This window comes from Pygocentrus nattereri, chromosome 16 (assembly GCF_015220715.1).
Source record: "Pygocentrus nattereri isolate fPygNat1 chromosome 16, fPygNat1.pri, whole genome shotgun sequence".
Lineage (NCBI taxonomy): Eukaryota > Metazoa > Chordata > Actinopteri > Characiformes > Serrasalmidae > Pygocentrus > Pygocentrus nattereri.
The window spans coordinates 4,270,389-4,293,275 of record NC_051226.1 but is presented as its reverse complement, the minus strand read 5'-3'; the positions used below and the strand labels follow the sequence as shown (position 1 = coordinate 4,293,275).

The 22,887-nt window shown below is 44.1% G+C and overlaps 1 protein-coding gene across 5 annotated transcripts in view; it reads left to right on the top strand.

The window, feature by feature from the left end:
• The window catches only part of sh3pxd2b (SH3 and PX domains 2B), a 71,443-nt gene that overhangs the window by 42,626 nt on the left and 5,930 nt on the right, over positions 1 to 22,887 (top strand). The window contains exons 5-13 of one of the 5 annotated variants that reach the window (XM_037545669.1): positions 4,998 to 5,089; positions 10,272 to 10,297; positions 10,592 to 10,627; positions 14,237 to 14,368; positions 15,659 to 15,760; positions 16,139 to 16,222; positions 20,819 to 20,936; positions 21,512 to 21,708; positions 22,827 to 22,873. In XM_037545669.1, the coding sequence (XP_037401566.1) occupies positions 4,998 to 5,089; positions 10,272 to 10,297; positions 10,592 to 10,627; positions 14,237 to 14,368; positions 15,659 to 15,760; positions 16,139 to 16,222; positions 20,819 to 20,936; positions 21,512 to 21,708; positions 22,827 to 22,873 (834 nt within the window). Of the gene's footprint in view, positions 1 to 4,997; positions 5,090 to 10,271; positions 10,298 to 10,591; positions 10,628 to 14,236; positions 14,369 to 15,658; positions 15,761 to 16,135; positions 16,223 to 20,818; positions 20,937 to 21,511; positions 21,709 to 22,826; positions 22,874 to 22,887 lie in introns of all 5 variants that reach the window. The other 4 variants (XM_037545668.1, XM_037545670.1, XM_037545671.1 and 1 more) reach the window with 4 other exon arrangements.

Here is a 22,887-nt window from a genome sequence, read left to right as displayed (position 1 = left end):
ATCTGATGTTCAGTAAATGTTGTTGAAATCTGACTGAACTGGACTTTATTTGATCTGATGTTCAGTTAGACTGTATAAGATGTTGATATTCCTACTCGGCTACTTCAGTAAACAGTAAATGGCACCGAGTCATAAAGCTAGATGATGATGATTACGCCGTTCTGGACCTTTGCTTGAGGACATTTTCGCTAACTGGACCTTATTGCATTTAGAGATGATTTAGAGAAAGGACTGTTTTCTAATGACCTCAGACGCAGACATCACACTCGACTGCTCTGCACCTTGTCCAGAGAAACAAGACCAAGATCCGGATGATTCATTTACAGTCTTAAGACTGTAATAAATAAAAAACTTCATGCAGTGATGTTGACTGTAAATTCCCAAGTAAATGGCTGTGCTGTTGTCACATCGCACTCTGTCAGGTTAGTTCGGTAGATGGTGAGGATAAATTTGATTAAACGAAATGTTTGGCTATGTTTTTTACTTGTGAGCTGCTGAACACATTGCACATGGCTTTTTCAGTGTGACGGCAAGGTGCGAATTAAATCGGATAGTTGTTGACGTTGATTATGGAAAAATGCCTATATGAATTTTTAAGCACACTGTTTATATAATACATAATTCCGACAGATTGCAGTACACGACAGGAGGTGCAAAGGGCTTCTGTTGCTTTGTTGCACAAGAAAAATTGCTTGTTTCCCTGACAGAACTTTGAATGTTTATGGCAACAATTGGAGAGGAACTGAAGCAGGTATGATAGTTAGATTACTAAAACAATAAAAAGAAAACAGCAGATATATTTATCTGCTATGTCTTACTTACATCTTGGTGGCAGTTCTAATCTTCAAATTTGGGCGAGTACTAGTATTTGGGATGTGCACTCATCTGAAGAGGCATCTCCTGATGCTCACCCAACAGAAAAATTGCTGATTTTTCTTGGCTTTTTCTTAAATAAAACACATTTTCTTATGTATTCTTGCTAAATTTGGTGCTGCTGATTATTATCACCTAAAAGAGTAAACCTCCTGCTCCAGCCCTGCATTCATTTCACCAATGGTTAACTGGATATCTGTTCATTAACTCTTGTGTATCCTCGAATATCAGAACAAGTTGCAGTGCACATGCCTAGCAAGTACACCCTCGTATGACATCCTGAAGGCTTATTAGCGAGTCGCAGCCTAGTTCTATAAATCTGGCACCGACCCTGTGCCGCTAATATTTGAAAGCCAAATGTGCCTCAGTAGGAAAGGACACCTTGAGCAGACACTGCCTTTGCACAGCCGTGCTGTTAAAATCTCCAAGGCATCATAATTCAGCTCATACAGAGAGACAGCATGCCTGCCTCTTGACAAGGACAGCCCCAAAGCACTTAGCTTTATTAAAGACAAGCCAGCGCTCCACTAGCTCAGTGTATGGTCTTATGCGTGGTGTGCCATCAGAAGCAAGACGCATATTCACCTCCTTTAGACGGTCATAATTGATGCATATTCTGCCTCTGTTGTTTGGTGAATTCATATATTGTACAAGTATTAGAACATATTCCTCTTTAAACAGCGTAAAATTTCCTTTCGTTTATTGTATTTTACCGCATGCTTGCTGTTCCACATTTTACACACTTGCCATTTGTTACTTGTGAAGTATGAAAGGTGCTATAGAAACGAAGCTGACTTGAGTGGAGAACTGGGCAGTTGCTCAAGCTGAGCTGCAGTTTGGTGCAGAAAAAGGTCGTTAGTGAGAAATGGCTGGCTGTCAGGTCTCATCCAACTCCCTTCAGCAGACAGCATGCAGAGCACTCGGCCTCAGCCAGATCTTCAGAGAAGAGATCGATGAGCGTAGATTAGAAACGGCGAAAATCTCCGCAGCAGATGACTCTAATGCGCGCTAACCGGCACTGGCTTTGTGGAGGTGTGGGAACTGGGCTTAGCTTGACTTTCTGCTGGCTCTCCCAAAAGGACGCACACTTAGGAAGAATGCCTTTGAAGCCTTGAGGCTGTTTGCAAAGGAAAGTGGTGCTCATTGCATACCTGACTCTACTTCAAGGTCTCCAACGTACAGTTGCCTGTTGCCTATTATTCAGTTATTTGACTAATTTATTGGGCCTTCTGCAGTTTCTCTTCTTTTACCACCATCAGTGCTCAAAATACAAAGAGGACAAGGAAGCCATATCGCCCCCTACACTGCCTGTAATGCATTGTATTTACATTACATTAATGGAATTTAGCAGACGCTCTTGTCCAGAGCAGCTTACAGTCTGAACAGGTTATACAGGTAAGTGAAGGTAGTGATGGGAGTCTTGCCCAAGGACCCTTACTGGAATAGTATAGTATAGTATAATATAGTATATGGGTACTTGCCCAGGCAGGAACTGGAATAGTGTAGGGTACTTGCCTAGGCAGGAACTGGAATAGTGTAGGGTACTTGCCCAGGCAGGAACTGGAATTGTGTAGGGTACTTGCCCAGGCACGAACTGGAATAGTGTAGGGTGCTTGCCTAGGCAGGAACTGGAATAGTGTAGGGTGCTTACCCAGGCAGGAACTGGAATAGTGTAGGGTACTTGCCCAGGCAGGAACTGGAATTGTGTAGGGTACTTGCCCAGGCAGGAACTGGAATAGTGTAGGGTACTTGCCCAGGCAGGAACTGGAATAGTGTAGGGTGCTTACCCAGGCAGGAACTGGAATAGTGTAGGGTACTTGCCTAGGCAGGAACTGGAATAGTGTAGGGTATTTACCCAGGCAGGAACTGGAATAGTGTAGGGTACTTGCCCAGGCAGGAACTGGAATAGTGTAGGGTATTTACCCAGGCAGGAACTGGAATAGTGTAGGGTGCTTACCCAGGCAGGAACTGGAATAGTGTAGGGTACTTGCCCAGGCAGGAACTGGAATAGTGTAGGGTGCTTACCCTGGCAGGAACTGGAATAATGTAGGGTGCTTACCCAGGCAGGAACTGGAATAGTGTAAGGTGCTTACCCAGGCAAGGAACTGGAATAGTGTAGGGTGCTTACCCAGGCAGGAACTGGAATAGTGTAGGGTGCTTACCCAGGCAGGAACTGGAATAGTGTAGGGTACTTGCCCAGACAGGAACTGGAATAGTGTAGGGTGCTTACCCAGGCAGGAACTGGAATAGTGTAGGGTACTTGCCCAGACAGGAACTGGAGTAGTGTAGGGTACTTGCCCAGGCACGAACTGGAATAGTGTAGGGTACTTGCCAGGGCAGGAACTGGAATAGTGTAGGGTACTTGCCCAGACAGGAACTGGAATAGTGTAGGGTACTTGCCAGGGCAGGAACTGGAATAGTGTAGGGTACTTGCCCAGACATGGGACTGAACCCCGTCTGTAGCTGTTGCTGATCTACACCAGTGGTCGGCAACTGAAATGAGAAAAATAGCATTTTGTCCTTTCAACAAAAATCCGATCACCTTGAGAGCCACAACCAATGTCCATTTTATTGAAGTAACATTGTACTAGCTATTGTACTATCCATCCATCCATCCATCCATTTTCTAAGCCGCTTCTCCGTCAGGGTCGCGGGGGGATGCTGGAGCCTATCCCAGCAGTCTTCGGGCGAAAGGCAGGATACACCCTGGACAGGTCGCCAGTCCATCGCAGGGCAGACAGACAGACAGACACTCACGGCAATTTTAGCATGTCCAATTGGCCTGACTGCATGTCTTTGGACTGTGGGAGGAAACCGGAGAACCCGGAGGAAACCCATGCAGACACGGGGAGAACACGCAAACTCCACACAGAGAGGACCCCGGTCACCTGGCCGGGGAATCGAACCCAGGCCCTCCTCACTGTGAGGCGAAAGCGCTACCCACCACGCCACCGTGCTGCCCTGCTATTGTACTAGTATAAACTTAACCATGTTAAACGAAAACATGCTTATTTTGCTCTGCTTTAAGCTTCAGCTCAGATATAGCTGCTTTTCTCACATCTCCAGCAGGAAACTTTTCCTCAGAAGTCTCGCAGCATTTGATTTTTACAGGGCTGAAGTCAATTCCTCATCCTCCAGCTTCTTGTTTGAGATTTTCTGTTCCACCTGGCGGCTGAGGCGGCAGAATGTAACTGCTGCACCATTTAAGGTGGAACTGGACAGTTCGAAGGAAACGCTGGAGAACGAGGAGCGACTTCAGTCCTGAAAAAATCAAATGCTGCGAGACATTTTACAAAAAACTATTCCGCTTTTGAGGAAAATGAGGAGATGTGAGAAAAGCTGAGCTAAATCTGAAAGCAAACCTGAGTACAGCTTAGCGACTTTTGGGTGTTTCACAGTTTCTCGTTGCGGCCTAAATGCATCAGGAAACCAGCAGGAGTGATTATAAATGTAAAGTCCATTCGTCTCCAGACCATCGATGTCATTCTCTTTGCCTTTTCTTTAGCGACTAGCTGGGCGAGACTGTTGTCTGTGTTGCTATGGTGATCAACAGTCTTCAGGGTTAAAGGGGGAATCAGCAGTTCTACATTAACTCCAGTGTTTAAGACCATTTACTGTTAAACTGTGTTGAAGGATCAGCAGAGCTTTATTTTACTGTAGAGGAGGATTATTTTATTATTACCTACTGATCTAATTCAGCTGTGGAGCCTCAACAGGGCGGTAAAAGCCGCGTGTTGCAGACGCCTGCACTACACTATACCAACACTACTGCATCATGATGTGTCATCATGACTGAATATCAACCTTATAGAGGACCATAAAATGCTTTTCCAAGTTCACCAACACACTGGTATTGTCATTGCAGACCTGACTATATATTATTATGCATTATATGCAAATTTCATGTTTAACATGTTGCTGATTCATTGATCTGTTGATCTACAGAATGGTTCTGAGTTTGTGTGCCATGCATTAACACCCGCCTGTTATTCAACAGATTCATGTGCATTTCTGGTCACTTGCTATCAAAAATGCAGGAAGCCTTTATTGACCGTTAAGCTTTCTGGACCGGACGCTTGCTGTAAAGGCTGTGGTCATCAGTTTTTGTGTCTTTTCTGATTCAGGCCCTGATCCAGCTGCCTGTGTATATTTCCCAGTGCGAGGAAGTGCGCGTGTTCTTTGAGACGCGTCCCGAGGACCTGAACCCTCTGATAGAGTGAGTTCACACTTACTTACACCTTTATGCGCTGCCCGTTCATCTGTTGTTCATGCAGTGGTCCTAATAATGACCATCTTCTGCTGTGCTGCAGTGGCTGAGATGGTGGAGAATTGAACAGTGGATACTTATAGTGGCTGACAAGACCATAAAAAAAAAACATGCCGCAAACTCATAAACGCACTGCAAACACAGAAAACACTTTTATGAAAGGCTGCGTCCACATTACAAACCCGCTACAAATCCGATTCGACGGTTCACACTCGTTTAGGTAGGAGATTCAAATCAGTCATTAATGTGATGAACCGGCTCCTGAAATGACCCTCATGAGCTCGTCCTACTCAGTGACGCTGAATGATGGTCACGCACAGGGGAAAGAAGGACGTGAATTCCGATCTGAGCGTCACATTAAGGTCACATGACCATGAATCGGATATATATCCGATCTAGGACCACAAAGTGACTCTTTGGTTGGATTTGATAAGATTAGCATCCACACAGCCCTGAAAACATCAGATCTGAGTCACATTAGGGCCAAAAAATGGATTTTTGCCACTTCAGCCTGGTGATGTGAACGCAGCCTTAATGACTACACCTGAATTGCATAGAGAGAAAACTCTTCCCTGAACATGACTACATCGGAGCTACATTATACAAATGCACTGCAAAACACAGGCAACTTCAGAAACGCGGCAAAGCCAGTCACAACACAACATACGGGAACCACAACACAACAGAGAGACTCCTGGACTTTACAGAACATTGCTACATTTTGATTGAATGGCATTTTTTGTCAAACACATCAGGTTTTTAATCAAAGTTCATAGATGTCGCATGTGTTTCTCATTTCAAATGACATGTTTTGTAGGTGTGTCACTGTTGGGACAGACGGGTGTAGCTTTTTGTTTTCTAATCAGGGTTTTATTTTTTTTTATATATATATATAAGGATAAACCTCTAAATGTTGTGCCGAAGAAAAAGTTAATCACTTTCAGTTGTTTTGACATCGCTAGGTGCCCAAGTTAACATCAGAGACATCGTAGCCTACCCATAAGTGTAAAACGTAGTTTTATTTGGAGCAGATGTTTCCATATTGGGGCTTTTCATGTGAACAGGACTAACTGAAAGCCTGTCTTTGGCTCTCGGAAGTCCTACAACTGCACTTTTTCGGCATATTACATAGGCCAGTGATGCTCCTCCGGGACCCCCAGAAGGTCCAGTTTATTTATTTATTTATTTATTTATTTATTTATTTATTTATTTAGCACCATACATAGGGTTGTAAGAAAGATTCTCTACTTAAGTCCACAGTGGGGTGCAAAGTTTCCAGAATTTGTCCGTTTGGTGACGTACATCATAGGTCAGTTTCTCCAGAGGAAGCAGAGTTGCAGCTTGGGAAAGCCATTGCTCAGCAGCTGGTGGAGAGGGGCTGGCCCACCGAGTTAGGATGCATTTTTTTGCCAGAAATGAAAGCATCAGTATCAGAAATGCGTTCCACTCCTGTTCCCAAAAGATACAGGGCAGGGGACGTCTGAAATCGTGCTTTCTACCCTAATATGTACTCTGTCCCAGAAAGTGCCCGTTCTTTTCCACTTCCAGAAACTTTTTTCAGCATCTGGAAACATCAAAGGTCCAGAATTTTAACTCCCATCATATACAGATCGAGTAAAGTGGGCAGTCCGGGTGTGTTCGAGAACCGCCGATACAGGCTGTATGCATACCATGACTACACCACCACTCCCTTCCTAACAGTGACACCTTTGGCATTAAATGTAGGCATTGGAGACAAAAGTAAAGCTTGTCCAGCTTCTGTGAGCAGAATCTTTACAGGCCAGTTGGTCAGCCTACGAGCACAAAATATAGCCCCAATCCTATCCTTCACACTTAAAAAAGACGGTTCTTCTAGGGTTCTTTAGTAAAGAAAATTGTTCTGTATAGAACCTTGAACCCACTAAGAACCCTTTACATGATTAAAGGGTTCTTTGCATCATGAAAGCATCCCTCAGATTGATGGAGAATGTGCTGTCGATTGTTCTACATAGAACCTTTTTGGAAAGAGTTCAATATAGCACCCAAAAGGGTTCTTCTGTTGTTAAAAGCTCAGCATATGACACCTTTGTGGTGCCATATAGGACACCGTTTTAAAAAGGTTCTATCTAGAACCGTCTACAGCACATTCTTAAGAAACCTTTCATGATGCAAGGAACCCTTTAATCATGCAAAGGGTACTTTGATTCTATATAGAGCTATTTTCTGTACTAAAGAACCCTTTAAGAACCACAAATACGCATTACAAGGGTTGTAATAGCTTTCATTGGTTTTAGCCGCTAAAACTGCTGACTTCGGGGAAAAAGCACGTTCCGTCGATGAGCTGTCATCAAGCTGGATTTTGGAATAACCTTGTAATGACAAATCCAGAAGCTGGTGCTTTAGCATCCTCACAGATAGCCATCTACTCTTATTACATACAAGCCTGGGAAAGAAAAACACTACATATGGGTGTCATTGGCTTATTGTCTTTGACATGCTGGAGTAGAGTTAGCAGATACATCGGGCTCATCTGTCCACAAACACAAGGCCAACCTGACAATGTTTGAAAGAGGGACCTTGATGTGTCTTTTAGAATTGGATTAGAGCTTTTTCCTAACGTGCTGCCAGTCTCAAGGCTTCAAGCTGACTCCACTATGCAGAATGAAATCTGGAACACTTACTTAGTCGCTGGAAAGGAGTTTATGGCGATGACAGAAGAGAGAATATATCAATATACACCGATCAGGCATTACATCATGACCACCTCCTCGTTTCTACGCTCACTGTCCACTTTATCAGCTCCACTGACCGTATAGCTGGTCTCTGTAGTTCTACAGTTACAGACTGTAGTCCATCTGTTTCTCTGATACTCTGTTACCCTGTTCTTCAGTGGTCAGGACCCCCATGGACCCTCACAGAGCAGGTACTATTTGGGTGGTGGGTCATTCTCAGCACTGCAGTAACACTGATGTGGTGGTGTTAGTTTGTGTTGCGCTGGTCTGAGTGGATCAGACACAGCAGTGCTGGAGTTTTTAAACACCTCAGTGTCGCTGCTGGACTGAGAACCAAAAATAACAGCGTCCTGTGGGCAGCGTCCTGTGACCACTGATGAAGGACTAGAGGACGACCAGCACAAACTGTGCAGCAGCAGATGAGCTGTCGTCTCTGACTTTACATCTACAAGGTGGACTGACAAGGTAGGAGTGTCTAATAGAGTGGACAGTGAGTGGACACAGTGTTTAAAAACTCCAGTAGCACTGCTGTGTCTGATCCACTCACACCAGCGCAACACACACTAACACACTACCACCACATCAGTGTTAGTGCAGTGCTGAGAATGATCCACTACCCAAATAGTACCTGCTCTGTGAGGGTCCATGGGGGTCCTGACCACTGAAGAACAGGGTAACAGAGTATCAGAGAAACAGATGGACTACAGTCTGTAACTGTAGAACTACAGAGTGCAGCTATACAGTAAGTGGACCTGATCAAGTGGACAGTGAGCGTAGAAACGAGGAGGTGGTCATCATGTTGTGCCTGATCGGTGTATTTGATATTGTTATATAAACTGAATAGATAATTAATTACAAGCTTATCTACTCTAACATTTCACTTAAAATCCTTTCACTATATTTCAGAAATGCTTCTATATTTATCGAGCTTTAATGACCGTTTCATTAAATATCATCACAGCATCAGAAGCCCACCTTCCTCCAAGTTCTCCAAACCTTTATGTTTCAGCTTTTTCAGCCCTAACCCAGTTTAAGGTTCAGTGCGTGAGATTTAGCAGATTAGAGATATCTACCAGTGAGGACGCAGATGGCAACCAATTGAATACTCCTCCCTCACCCCTCCCTTTCCAAGTGTGTAGCAGAACCTACAGAGGCCGATATGTTTTCACGTCGTTGTTGACGGGGATTCGTCCTGCTTTGCCTTTTAATGGGCAAAATAATACGTATAATCCTCCATTGGTCAAAATTTGGGTTCTCAAACTTCTCACAACAGAAAATAGTAAACCAGCGTTGGCAGCAACCACTGATTCTTCTTCTTTCCACGTCTTCTGACTGTATATATTTGTAGTTACAGGTGATTAAACGCTAATGAAAACATATTTTGTATACTGTACTTCATTTCTGCTAATAAATCCTAATTTTTACACACCACTTTTAATGCAGATGACATTAAGCAGAGAGACAAATGGTGAAAAAAGATCTGGCTAACAATGAAACTAATAAGAACATTATGGAGGGATGAACTGGACTGTGTTCTCGTACTGCTGGCCATCTGGACATGGTGTATCAGATAATCTCCAATAAAGTGGATGATATTCACAGTTAATGAGTAAAACAGTGGGTGTTTCTCTGCTGTACAGCCGCAGTGCAGCTCAGTTCAGTGGCGTTCTGTTAAATCTTTCTCTGCTTGATGAGAAAGAATGAGCAGTATCTAAATCACGCAATGAGGAACAGACTGAACTTAGCACTGCGCTACTGCATTATATTATAATATTTGATTAATTGTCTCATCAGGCCTGTAGATTCAGATACATGCTGGATATTTTCCATCATCAGGCCTAAAGACAAAGCGACCAACCTCTCGCATTCATTCTTTCTTTACCACAAACACGGTGTCTTTAAGAAGGCTATGGCTGTTGTTTTAGCTATGGAACATACATGTTATCAGCTTTAAAAATGGATACATCGCTGTTGTTGGAACAAAACCTTGTATCTCCATTTTTGTAGTTTTTCAGTTTTTGACACAATTTGAAAACACCTGTTGCCTTTTACATTGTGTGTAAGTTTCATGATGAATGGACCAGAAGAAATGGAGCCAAATTCCTTGGTAAAAACTCTGGTTCCATTGACTTACATTAAAACTAAAGTGGCTTTTTTCCTTCTCCTGTAAAGTTACCTTTTTGGAGATGTATGTCTTTTGTTCTGACAACAGTCATATGTTGAATTAACCAAAAAACCAAGTTTGAGTGTAATAACTCCACTAAAGAAACAACTTTTGGGGCACAAAGTTTGGTTGATGAGCTACATTTGTGTTGGGTGGAAATGATGTGAATTAGATTTTGCTGTAAGCAAAGCAGTCAAGCTTTTACTGGTGTTGATCTGATCTAACCTTTACCTTTTTATTTCTAATCTGTTTACAGGGAACCCATCGGGAAAAAGAAATCAGGTAAGGAAATTCAATTAATGGTGCGTTAGATGTGCTGGGGGTAAGTTTTTATTCAATTTTGCCAATTATTAGTTCCCTTTGGCCTAATACAGTCTGACTGTGCCATAGACAGCCCTATATAATAATGAGTCATTCTGAGCTGTAGCATCCATAATCCTTATCGTAAATCTTATCTCCTTGTTTTTTGTAAATATTTTGACCCTTGTGTTATCTGAACTGCCCTTTGCCTTTTCCCCCCTTTTTATTCAAATCCCACCTCCCTTACAACAACTCTCATTCATTTTCCCTCATCAGGCATTGTGGAGAGAGCGGCTTCTTTCCTAAAGCGAGGTAGTAACCGCCACTTACGTGGCCATGCTCTTTGTGTGTGAGCCCTCGAGGTGCAGCCCCACTCTGAGTTCCTGAGGTGGGCTGGGGGCAAAGCTTGGTGCTCGTTCCCTGTGTGATGATCGCATGGCTGTGTAGTGGTGGTCTAATTGGTGGTAGAAGGTCATGCATCAGCCACTGAAAGTAGCAAATGGATAGAACTCACTCCCTGATAAAGTGATCGTTTAATAGTTGAAAAATAGTTTGTTTATTAGGCAAATAAATCCGATTCACCCAGTTTTCCCTTTACTCCTAAATGCCAAGCTCTTTTAGTTCAACACTGGGGCGTACGAGGCTGATTTATGTAAGTAATGCTAGATCTACCTCACTTTGTGCTGTGCCTGTGCCTAAATTAACAAAAAGTTCTGGCTTCGACTTCATTTTTAGCCATGCAAGATATTTTGTCCATTTTTTTGGTAACATTATGTGATACATCTAGTGCCATAAAGGTGAGTCTCCTTGAGATTCGCCTCGTAGCTCCAGAGAAAACTAAAGAAGCTAAATTCAGACACTAAACCTTCTTGGCTGATCCACTACATCTAGGGTAAGGGGGCAGGGGAACTGTGTAAATGAGATTTTTTGCTGAGCTACTGCTTTAAAGGGGAGCTCCAGCGATTGTCATGCGTAATTAAGTGTAAACAGAGTCGTTCAAAGTGGTTTGGGGTGGAACGCTCCGTTTTAGAGGAACGTAAGAGTCAGAATCGTTCAGTGGTGGTGATAGGAACCAGACGTCCCCCTCTAAAAGCTCCCTCACAGAAATGGGTATGAATTCACTGCCTGATGACTGATTTATGAGAGTTTTGGTCTAAAACATGTTTTAATCACCTTATTTTAGGTGGTGTTCTATCACCACCACTGTAAAGAAGTCCAAGTCTGTAAGGTTCTCAACAATGAGTCATTTCATTTCAGACCACTCTGAATGAATTTACATCTCAATGGCTGAATTATACAGAAGGTTTGAAACATCGGTGGAATTCCCCTTTAAGTAGCATTCGCACTAGTGGTAGTGGATGTTTTGGCAGTACTAGCTATAGCGTTGCGACATTAGTATGTAGTAGAACCGTCGTATAGACTGTGTGGTAGTTTAGTTTGTGTACCTACATGGACCATACATACCTCAGACCACATCTTTGCAGAACCAAACCAGCGCTTGTAGGTGCCAAGTTGTATTTGTGTGGTTGTATTCTGCTCTGCTTGGTCCATGGAAGACGGAATAGAGTGGGAAGTAAATTCTTGAAGTTAAAAGACCTTTTTAACCCCACAGTAAACAAAAAAAGTCTCTGTAGAAAAGAAAACAATGAAGATTTCACATTACACGGTCAAGCACAATACAAACTCACAAAGTCTGGCACAAACAGCACTCAGCTTTCCAGTTAAACTAAATCTCCATGGCATTTCAACACTAGCACTTTTATAAACAGCACTCGCGTGGATTGACCGACACGTCAGAGCAGTGCCGGACTCTAAATCAAACCAACAGTACAAAAACAGTGAAACTTTTTTTTCTTTCATTAACTCACCAAAAGTATTTGGTGTCTGAAGGCCAAAGCTCCGGACTACCCCTACTGGCCTGGGACTAGAGCTGCACCAGTAACAAATCATTAAATGGAACCTAGAGCAAGATCAGGTGGTAAAAAAGCCGGATTTTTCAGCCCAGTTAGAAGTGAAGGCCTCCCTGTAGATTCAATAGAAATGTCCAATTGCATTGGACTGGTTTGGTCTTTTGGCTTATCTGGCTGATTTAGGCCCAATCCCATTTCACTCCTCGCCCCTGCCATTTAGCCCATACCCCTTCGTTTTGCCGGTTCTCGTCTAGGGGTAGGGTGTCCTGATTTTTGTTGAGGTAGAGGGGTAGAGTCAAGTCAAGTCAAGTCAAAGTTTATTTACATAGTGCTTTCTACAACAGGTGTTTTCACAAAGCAGCTTTACAGAAAAATCCGGGTCTGAGCCCCCATGAGCGTCGCCAGTGGTGACAGTGGCAAGGAAACCTCCCTAAGAGTAAGAGGAAGAACCCTTGAGAGGAACCAAGACTCAGAAGGGGAACCCATCCTCCTCTGGTCGACACTGGATAGCAAACAGTGTTAGTATAAAGTATTAGAACAGAAAACGGGGAAAACCAGGTGAAGCAATAGTTAATTACATAACTTGAGTTTATGCAGCAGCAGCATCAGGAGGGTCAGTTCATGTAGGGTGAAGTGTTGGGGCTACATGGCCCTCCAAACGGAGGTATTTAGAGGCTCACTCCAAACGGAGTGTTATGAGAAATAAAGAAAAAAACAGCAAGACGGCCGAGCAAGAGACGAAAGAAACCCGCAAACGTGAGAATTTTCTCTGTTAGGAGATACAGTAGCCACTGTATCATCTTAGTTTAATGTCGTTTCAATCTATTATGGTCCTTTTCTTCATAACAAGCATAAAAAATCAACAGTAGTCGCCATTCCACCTTAAATGGAATATTCATAGTTACATTCTGGTGCCTCAGGCGCCACAACTGCTGCACCATTTAAGGTGGAACAGGACAATTTGAGCAAGAAGCAGCTTCATATCATCCAGAATTATTGGGTGGACAATTATAGATAATTAAAGGGTCCCGTTTCATTAGGTTAAGTGATCCTTATTAGTCCCACAACGGGGAAATTTCACCTCTGCATTTGACCCATCCGTGAAATGAAGCACCACATACACACCAGTGAGCGCACTTGCCCGGAGCGGTGGGCAGCCCTATCCACGGCGCCCGGGGAGCAATTGGGGGTTCGGTGTCTTGCTCAGGGACACCTCAGTCATGTACTGTCGGCACTGGGGATTGATCCGGCAACCTTCCGGTCACAGGGCCAGTTCCCTAACCTCCAGCCCCCCCAACCCCACTGTACTCCACACCATGGATAGAATACTAACGTTGCAGTTGTTTTGCCTTGTATTGCAATTATACTACTGAAAATCTTGCAGTGTGAGCAGAAAAAAAAGCATTTGATGTGGTTAAAGACTGGATTAGAGCTCAACTGCATCTTACAGCATCCTGAGATCAGTTTCGCAAAGGCCAGGACCACAGTAAAGATTAACGAATGGTATATTATGCAGCCTTACTAAGACTTGTGTTGCAAAGGTGTGGTCAGAGGTATGTAACATAGAGGTCAGTTGTGGGTCAGTGTTTCTTTTTTTGCCCAAAGTCCTCACCCAGCACTTTTTTATTCATCGTTAGATCAGTATCTGTGGCGATTAAGCTCCAAATAAATGGCTTTGCAAACCATATGCTAGTCATTTGTTGGTGGGATGTAGGGTTTAGGTGAGTCTCAGATTAGTTAAAGGGTGCCTTTCTAATGCAGCTTAGGTTTAGTCGGTCGTGATAATAGACCAGTCCTGTGATTTGCTGCTCCGTTCGCTGCAGATTTGCTGGTGATTTGGTGTGGGTTTCCTTTTTTCTTTCCCTTTATCTCTTTGCACTAAACTGTCCTGTCTCTGCTTCCGTTTTCCTCACTTCTAACTTCCAAATAATCACATCAGCTTCACTCTGCTCTTTTTGCCATAGTGATATAAGAGGAAGTTCGTAACGTTTAAGCATTTTGTCTGTGGCAGGAGACTCCACTTCAGCTGACCCGCTTCTGCTGGACCAGTATGTGGCTGTGACAGACTATGAGAAGCAGGAGAGTTCAGAGATCAGCCTCCATGTGGGCCAGGTGGTGGAGGTCATAGAGAAAAATGAATCAGGTGAGGAGCCAAGGCACGTCATCTTCTGACCAGCAGGTGGCTCATCAGTTGGGGGCTGTTATCAAACAACGGGACGGTTTATAGTGAAGGACACTGAAGAAAACGAGGAGATAACAGGGTGGTGAGGCTAACCACTCTACCTAGAGCCAGAAACATCCATCCATCTTCTAAGCCTCGTGTCCTTCTTGGTCACGGAGGGTGCTGGAGCCTATCCCAGTGTACATCAGACAGAAGGCAAGAAATGCCCTGAGCAGTTTGGCAGTCCATCACAAGGCAGACACACAGACATATACGTTCACACACACATTTAGCATGTTCGGTTCATGACAGCATGTCTTTGGACTGTGGGTGGACACCCACTCAGACGCTGGTTGCCCGGCCGGGGAATCGAACCCAGCCCCTTCTTGCTATGAGGTGACAGCGCTGCACATGGCATCTATCGTGCCACCTCCAAACTAAAAACAGTGAAAAGATATTTCTCTTTCTTAGTGTTAGCTTGACAACCTATCATGCTGGAGAAAAAATACCTTGTGTAGAAGATGTAACTCCTTCCCCACGCCATCTAAGGCTGTGTTCACGCAGCAAAAGTGGCTTCTCACCAAATCCAATTTTTTGTTTGCCTGTTCACAATATCTTATAAATGGGACTCAAATGCGAATTCAGTTCGAACAGATCAGCTCCTAAACTGACCCACATGCGCAAAAGAACAGAACTTCACGTGTCTCATCCAGAGGTAAACAATCATGACTGCCAACGAACACCAGTCGGCTCAGTTTCATCTTCAGATCGCAGGAGCCATCGAGGTTCATTGACCGACACCTCGGCTCATCACCCAAAATGTGTTGAAGCTCTCCGTAAAAAGGGCACGGTCACTTCTGTGGTTCGTGTCATCGGATTCTTCAAACTTTGCTTTCTGACTTCTAATCATTCTAATAATTTTGGGACAGAAACATCAGCCTAAATGTTTGAGTCTCAGCAGCTCAAAATTATGACCTGTCGAGTTGGATTGACGTGAAATTGAAAATGTTTTGCTGTTCACACTGACACACAGATTTGAGTCACTTTTACCTGCTGTGAACAAAGGTAAGACTCATTTATAGACACTTAAATATGAAGTTTAATCAGAAGGCATATCCCTTATTTAGTCTGAAGACTGCATGGAGCTTGCCCTGAGTAGCAATGCTTCTAAAGGTCCACTGATAATCTTCAACATGTAATGGGGTCTGGCTTGAAGATACAGCCAAATGTTCCAGGCTTACCTACATACATATTACATATTCCTGTCTTCAGGTTGGTGGTTTGTGAGCTCAGAGGACGCTCAAGGCTGGGTGCCTGCGACCTGCCTGGAGGCTCAGGATGACCCGGATGATTTCTCTCTGCCAGCGGAGGAAGGTACTGAAATCCACTTTATCATCCTCCTGTTATTCCAGCCAAATCCATCTGAATAGGAAGCTCATGGGCAGCATTCACCGCCAAACCCTCATTAGGTAATCTTGTTCAAGTTCAATTTGGGAAAATGGGAGTAGTGTTCTGACGAATCATGGTGACGAGGTGTGTTATGTAGATGTCTGCCCCACCCAATGTAGCAGATTGAGCTGAATATTTGTGAAGTGATCCAGATCTGTGCAGTATTTTGTGACATATTAATCAATGCTACACTGTAAGGATACCCTTAACAAACGGACCTGTCGCCCCCTCAAAACCAGTTGACCAAATTTCTTTTTAAGTCACCGTTCGTTCTCATCTGTGTGTGCTTGTCCCCTGCTGGAGTGTGCCGGAGATTCTGGTCACTGCCGAGGCACGTGGGTCGCCGGCGCACTTTAGGGGATCTGTTCAGCACAAGCTTTGGGCAAGGTGGAGAACCACATCTCTTTTTCTTCCTCTTTTGGTCATGTCCAGTGTCCGGTGTCTGTCCTGAGGCACCCATGCATGCGTTGAATGCTGCATGAAGTGCATGGAGTGTGAAACTGACTGTGCCAGGACCTGAAGCATGGAGCTGAATGCTTGTCAGCATGTCGTCTTTCAGGGCAGTTTGGTGCTGTGACCCTGGCTGCCTCAGTATATTCTGCACCGCAGTACGTTTCCCTGATAATTGACCTTACCTTGCTCAGTTCACAGATGCGTTGTTTCATAGCTACTGTTGAGGTTCAACAAGCTTTACAGAAAGTTGGCGAAAATCTCATTGGAGATAATGAGGAATTTCAGCGCACAGCTCAGTGTTTGTCAGTTCTAAGCACTTTTAGATTGTGTTATTAATGTCAAATTTGATATGTTTTCTTTCTTCAGTTCAGTTCAGGACCACTGACCAACTGTGTTTGCGCACAGAGGAATCTGAGTCCCCCATTTAACCCATACTTGCAGTAAAACACACAGACACACACACACACACATACACACTAGGGGGCAGTGAGCACACTTGCCCAGAGCGGTGGGCAGCCCTATCCTGGAGAGCAGTGTTAGGGGTTAGGTGTCTTGTTCAAGGGCACTTGAGTCACGTACTGTTGGCTCAGGGGATTGAACTGGCGACGTTCCGGTCATAAGGCTGGTTCCCCAACGTCCATTTGTGTGTGAAAGGCATAATGTTATGACCACCTCCTTGTTTCTACGCTCATTGTCCACTTTATCAGCTCCACTTACTGTATAGCTGGTCTCTGTAGTTCTACAGTTACAGACTGTAGTCCATCTGTTTCTCTGATACTCTGTTACCCTGTTTTTCAGTGGTCAGGACCCCCATGGACCCTCACAGAGCAGGTACTATTTGGGTGGTGGACCATTCTCAGCACTGCAGTAACACTGATGTGGTGGTTGTTAGTGTGTGTTGTGCTGGTCTGAGAGGATCAGACACAGCAGTGCTTCTGGAGTTTTGAAACACTGTGTCCACTCACTGTCCACTCTATTAGACACTCCTACCTCGTCGGTCCACCTAGTAGATGTAAAGTAAGAGACGACAGCTCATCTGCTGCTGCACAGTTTGTGTTGGTCATCCTCTAGACCTTCACCAGTGGTCACAGGACGCTGTTGGCTGGATATTTTGGGTTGGTGGACTGTTCTCAGTCCAGCAGTGACACTGAGGTGTTTAAACACTCCAGCAGCACTGCTGTGTCTGATCCACTCAGACCAGCACAACACGCACTAACACACCACCACCACGTCACTGCAAATAGTACCTGCTCTGTGAGGCTCCATGGGGGTCCTGACCACTATAGAACAGGGTAACAGAGTATCAGAGAAACAGATGGACTACAGAAACGAGGAGGTGGTCAGAATGTTGTGCCTGATCGGTGTATTTGCGGTCATTTCTCATTAGCTTGAATGGTATTTTTGCCATTATTCTGTAAATCTTGTCCAAAATTGCAGCAGTCGCGGTGAAAGAGCACATGGGTGGGTCAATTAGACCACAAAAGCACCCAGAGCTATAAAATTCAGTGCCACCACTAAAACAGGTTCAGCTGATTTAACACTGAACAGATTAAAACCTAGTATGTGTTTAGAATTGGCACATTACGTAGTTACAGGTGCTGAATTCCTTGTCTTCAGAACCTCTTTGTTCCAGTGTTGTTGGATGCTGCATGTTTGTTCCATGTTTTCAACTCAGTTTCTTGTGGTTCCCCTGTGTTAAACCAAATCATCTCATTTGAAATGTCAAACTCGATGTTCTAAACAATACGACTGCTATTTGTGAGGGACAGCTACAACCGGAACAACTGTCCCTAAAGGCTGAGCAGTGTCTTCATAATAATGTACCACATTAATAATACTACAGCCACCAGCATCACAAATGCAGATTATCCTTGTACACTGTAACGTGATCGTATCCTAGCATCTCTATCACATTCTCTCATTTGTGCTTATTCTTAATGTCCATAATTAAAAAAATATTTAATTTCCTAATGTAGAGATGCCCAACTCTAACCTAAGACACTGGCTCTGACATTCAGAATACCTTAATTAGCTGATTCTGGTGTGTTTATTACGACAGCGTTTTAGGGCCACTGTTAATAAAAATAAAATAGTAGACTTTGAGAATAAAATCAGAATATTTTGAGAAAAAAAGTAATATTTTGAGAAAAAGTGGTAATATTTTGAGAAAAAAAGGTGTACTGTCCTGAGAATAAAGTCATATTATTTTGAGAATACAGTGGGCTAACAGAGCCAGGGACTGAGTTTCTTTATGGGGGAATCGATATGACTGTGTAGCTCCACCAACTCGGCGCCCCTCATTTAACACGGGGAGGTGCTGCTTCACTTTACAAAGCCTTCGGCCGCAATACATTCCTGGGATTAATGCCACTCTAATGTCGTAACTCTGTGACTTTTTTCTCAAATTCATGCAACTTTTTTTCTTGAAATTATACCTTTTTCTCTAAATATTGTCAGGTTTTTTCTTTATTTTTTATCAACAGTGGCCCTAAAACACCGTTGTAGTTTATTGGAGGTTATTAAGAGGCTAAATCACTATTCTTGGATGGTCAACACAGTAGTCTGTATAACACCTTTGGGGCGTTATGAGCGTTAGGAACATCTTTGGGGCGTTATGAGCGTTAGGAACACCTTTGGGGCGTTATGAGCATCAGGAACACCTTTGAGGCGTTATGAGCATCAGGAACACCTTTGAGGCGTTATGAGCATCAGGAACACCTTTGAGGCGTTATGAGCATCAGGGACATCTTTGGGGCGTTATGAGCGTTAGGAACACATTTGAGGCGTTATGAGTGTCAGGAACACCTTTGGGGCGTTATGAGCGTTAGGACCACATTTGGGCGTTATGAGCGTTAGGAACACATTTGGGGCGTTATGAGCGTTAGGAACACATTTGGGGCGTTAGGAACACATTTGGGCGTTATGAGCGTAAGGAACACATTTGGGGCGTTATGAGCGTTAGGAACACATTTGGGGCGTTAGGAACACATTTGGGCGTTATGAGCGTAAGGAACACATTTGGGGCGTTATGAGCGTCAGGAACACATTTGGGGCGTTATGAGCGTTAGGAACACATTTGGGGCGTTATGAGTGTTAGGAACACATTTGGGGCGTTAGGAACACATTTGGGTGTTAGGAACACATTTGGGCGTTATGAGCGTAAGGAACACATTTGGTGCGTTATGAGCGTTAGGAACACATTTGGGGCGTTATGAGCGTCAGGAACACATTTGGGGCGTTATGAGCGTTAGGAACACATTTGGGGCGTTAGGAACACATTTGGGGCGTTAGGAACACATTTGGGGCAATAGGAACACATTTGGGGCGTTAGGAACACATTTGGGGCATTAGGAACACATTTGGGGCAATAGGAACACATTTGGGGCAATAGGAACACATTTGGGCATTAGGAACACATTTGGGCATTAGGAACACATTTGGGGCGTTAGGAACACATTTGGGGCATTAGGAACACATTTGGGCATTAGGAACACATTTGGGGCGTTAGGAACACATTTGGGGCAATAGGAACACATTTGGGGCATTAGGAACACATTTGGGGCAATAGGAACACATTTGGGGCATTAGGAACACGTTTGGGGCGTTAGGAACACATTTGGGACGTTATGAGCGTTAGGAACACATTTGGGGCGTTAGGAACACATTTGGGGCGTTAGGAACACATTTGGGGCGTTAGGAACACGTTTGGGGCGTTAGGAACACATTTGGGGCGTTAGGAACACGTTTGGGGCAATATATATTTGCCAATGAACTAAAAACACTGACTCAGCTTCAGCTTTCCCAACCGGCTTTAAGCCATGGACACCATGTCGTTGCTGTCATGAGACGACTTTATAAGTTTATAGGAAAAAGAAAAATGCTCTTAACTTACATTAGTGTTAAAAAAACAAGGTTTACTTTCCATCATTTCTTTTGGACCGTTTGTTGGGTGCTCACGACAAGCAAATCATGTAAAAAAAGTTACAAGGTTTTCTTATGACAGTGGCGATATGTGTAGACAAAACAAAGAGTCTGACCTTCAGTTCCTCATTACATCATCATCCAGGCTTAGATCATGCATCGTTAGCGTGTTTAGCGTGTCACCACTCCCTCTTGGTTCTTGGAAATGGTTCTTGTGTAATTCAGACAGACAGAGTGATGCCATCATTACAGAGCTGGTGAATCCATAATGAAATGCCGTCAAACACAGTACGAGCCAAAATCCCAAAGCAGTCTTGAAGTGCCAGTGATACGCTGCCAAGAGCAAAATACAACAGGAATCAGGCAAATGTTCTCCACTGCGACTTTCCCCATAGACGGCTAAAAGGAACACAATTGATAAACTCTTTGTAAGACAAAATTGTTGGCGAAGTGAAATGCTGTAGGGAAAGTGGTGCTTTTTTCCCCAAACGGGAACGTATCCAAATCAGGAGCAGAAAAAATGCTAAACGTGCTGTAATGTTGGAGTTTTGTCCATGGTAGCTGAGCCAAAAGCTGTAGGTTAATGCTGCTTTCCTTTTAACTCTGCAGAAGAGAAGTACACAGTGATCTACCCTTATGCGGCTCGTGATCAAGATGAAATTGATTTGGAGAAGGGCATGACCGTCGAGGTCATCCAGAAAAATCTGGAGGGCTGGTGGAAGATCAGGTAAGAATGCTGGCAGAAATACAGCCGTTGTGACTAATGTGGAAAATCAAATGCAAAAATTGCTGCTCTGGCACAGCCCTGGAGGCGTTGGCTATATTGCGGAGAGACTCCAAGCTCAATCCCTGGCAATGCCACAACCATCTCTAGGGTTTACAGAGAACGGTCCGAAAAAGAGGAAATATCCAGTGAGCGGTCAGTTGTGTGGACGAAAATGCCTTGTTGATGTGAGGGGTCAGAGGAGAATGGGCAGACTGGTTCCAGATGATAGAAAGACAACAGGAACTCAAATAACCAACCAACATCTCTGAGGAACGTTTCCAACACCTTGTTGAAAGTGTGACACGAAGAATTAAGGCAGTTCTGAAGGCAAAAGGGGGTCCAACCTGTTACTAGCATATAAATAAAGTGGCCGGTGAGTCTATATACAGTAAGTGGAGCTGATAAAATGGACAATGAGCGTAGAAACAAGGAGGTGGTCATAGTGTTATGCCTGATCTCTGTAGTTTGTGGCAGCTTAAAACAGACCAAATCAAACATTGTGTAAAAATGAACACTGAACGTTACGTCCTGTGTAGGTACCAAGGTCGAGAGGGCTGGGCCCCAGCGTCCTATCTGAAGAAGGCCGACATCCTAAGCCAGAAAATGGCAGCTGGAGCTGCGGCTCATGCCAGCACCAACGACCTGGAGGGGGTCTGCAGGCAGCAGAACGCGAGCAAAGAGAACAAGGAAAACCAGAGAGAGCGGTTTGCTCCATTTTCAGACAACAAGCGGAGTAAGCTCATTTCAGAAGAATGTGCCATGCACGAGTGTCTCCAAAACATTCCTGTTATCTAAGAAATATAAAACATTCCATTCCAAGAGCAGGGATGAACTGTACTGGGTACTCATTCCCATGACTCATATTAAACAGTTTCCTTACCCTCATAACAAGCTCTTAACCATATAACATACCACCGTTGTCTGAAGACAACCTTGTATCTCCAAGATCTCCAAGAACTTTACAGGAGAAGGAAAAAACATACTTTTAATGTATGTCAATGGAACCAGACGTCTTTCCAAGTCATTTTGGGTCGTTTCTTTTGGTCCATTCATCATGAAATTTACACACAATGTAAAGGGCAAGGGGCATTTTCAAATTCTGCCAAAAACTGAAAAACATCAAAACTGAACACACAAGGTTTTCTTCCGACAGCAGCGATATATTAATTTCATAGTAGTTATTGAATAATTTGTACTAACTGAACAATTAGCCTTAAGGTTCATAACTGATTAATAAGCCAGGGTTTCGAGGGGTTTAGTATGAATTTGTGAAACAAGTAATTAGAGGGCACATACTTTGACCATGACTCATAAAATGGTCACATATTGTACCTTCTCATTTTAAAAAAGCTCTGGCCCCTGAGTGGCGTGACCGTCTAAGCGCTGGCCGTATCATCAGGAGATCTCGATCCCTGGTGATGCTACAGCCGTCTGTAGCCGGGATGGGAATTGGCCTGGCTCTCTGTGGGTGGGTAAGGTGGCCCCCCACTTCTCGGCCCATCACCCAACACGATGCTTGGCAGCTCAGGCGTCTGTTAGCTGACGTAACAGATCTGGCGTCCGGCGCTTTCCTCCGAGTGCGTTCGGCTGTCCCGTGGCGTTACGTGAGCAGCAGTTCTTAAACGTGGTGGCGTTTCACAGGTCTCGGAGGAAGCCTGTGCTGCCTTCACCCTCCTAGTGCTGGTAGTATCGTGTGATTGGGGGAGTCCTAACTAGTGGGTGGAACTGGAGACGACTAAATTGGGCTTTTTGGGTTTTCATCAAAAACTCCCTGAGTACCAAACCCTTGGAATGTGTAAATGCTTTTATATGAGAACTGAAGACTGATATGAGGTATTTGTTGTTTGACAGAAGCTGGGGCGCGACAGAGACCTCCTCCACGCCGCGACCTAACAATAGTAAGAATGCTGCT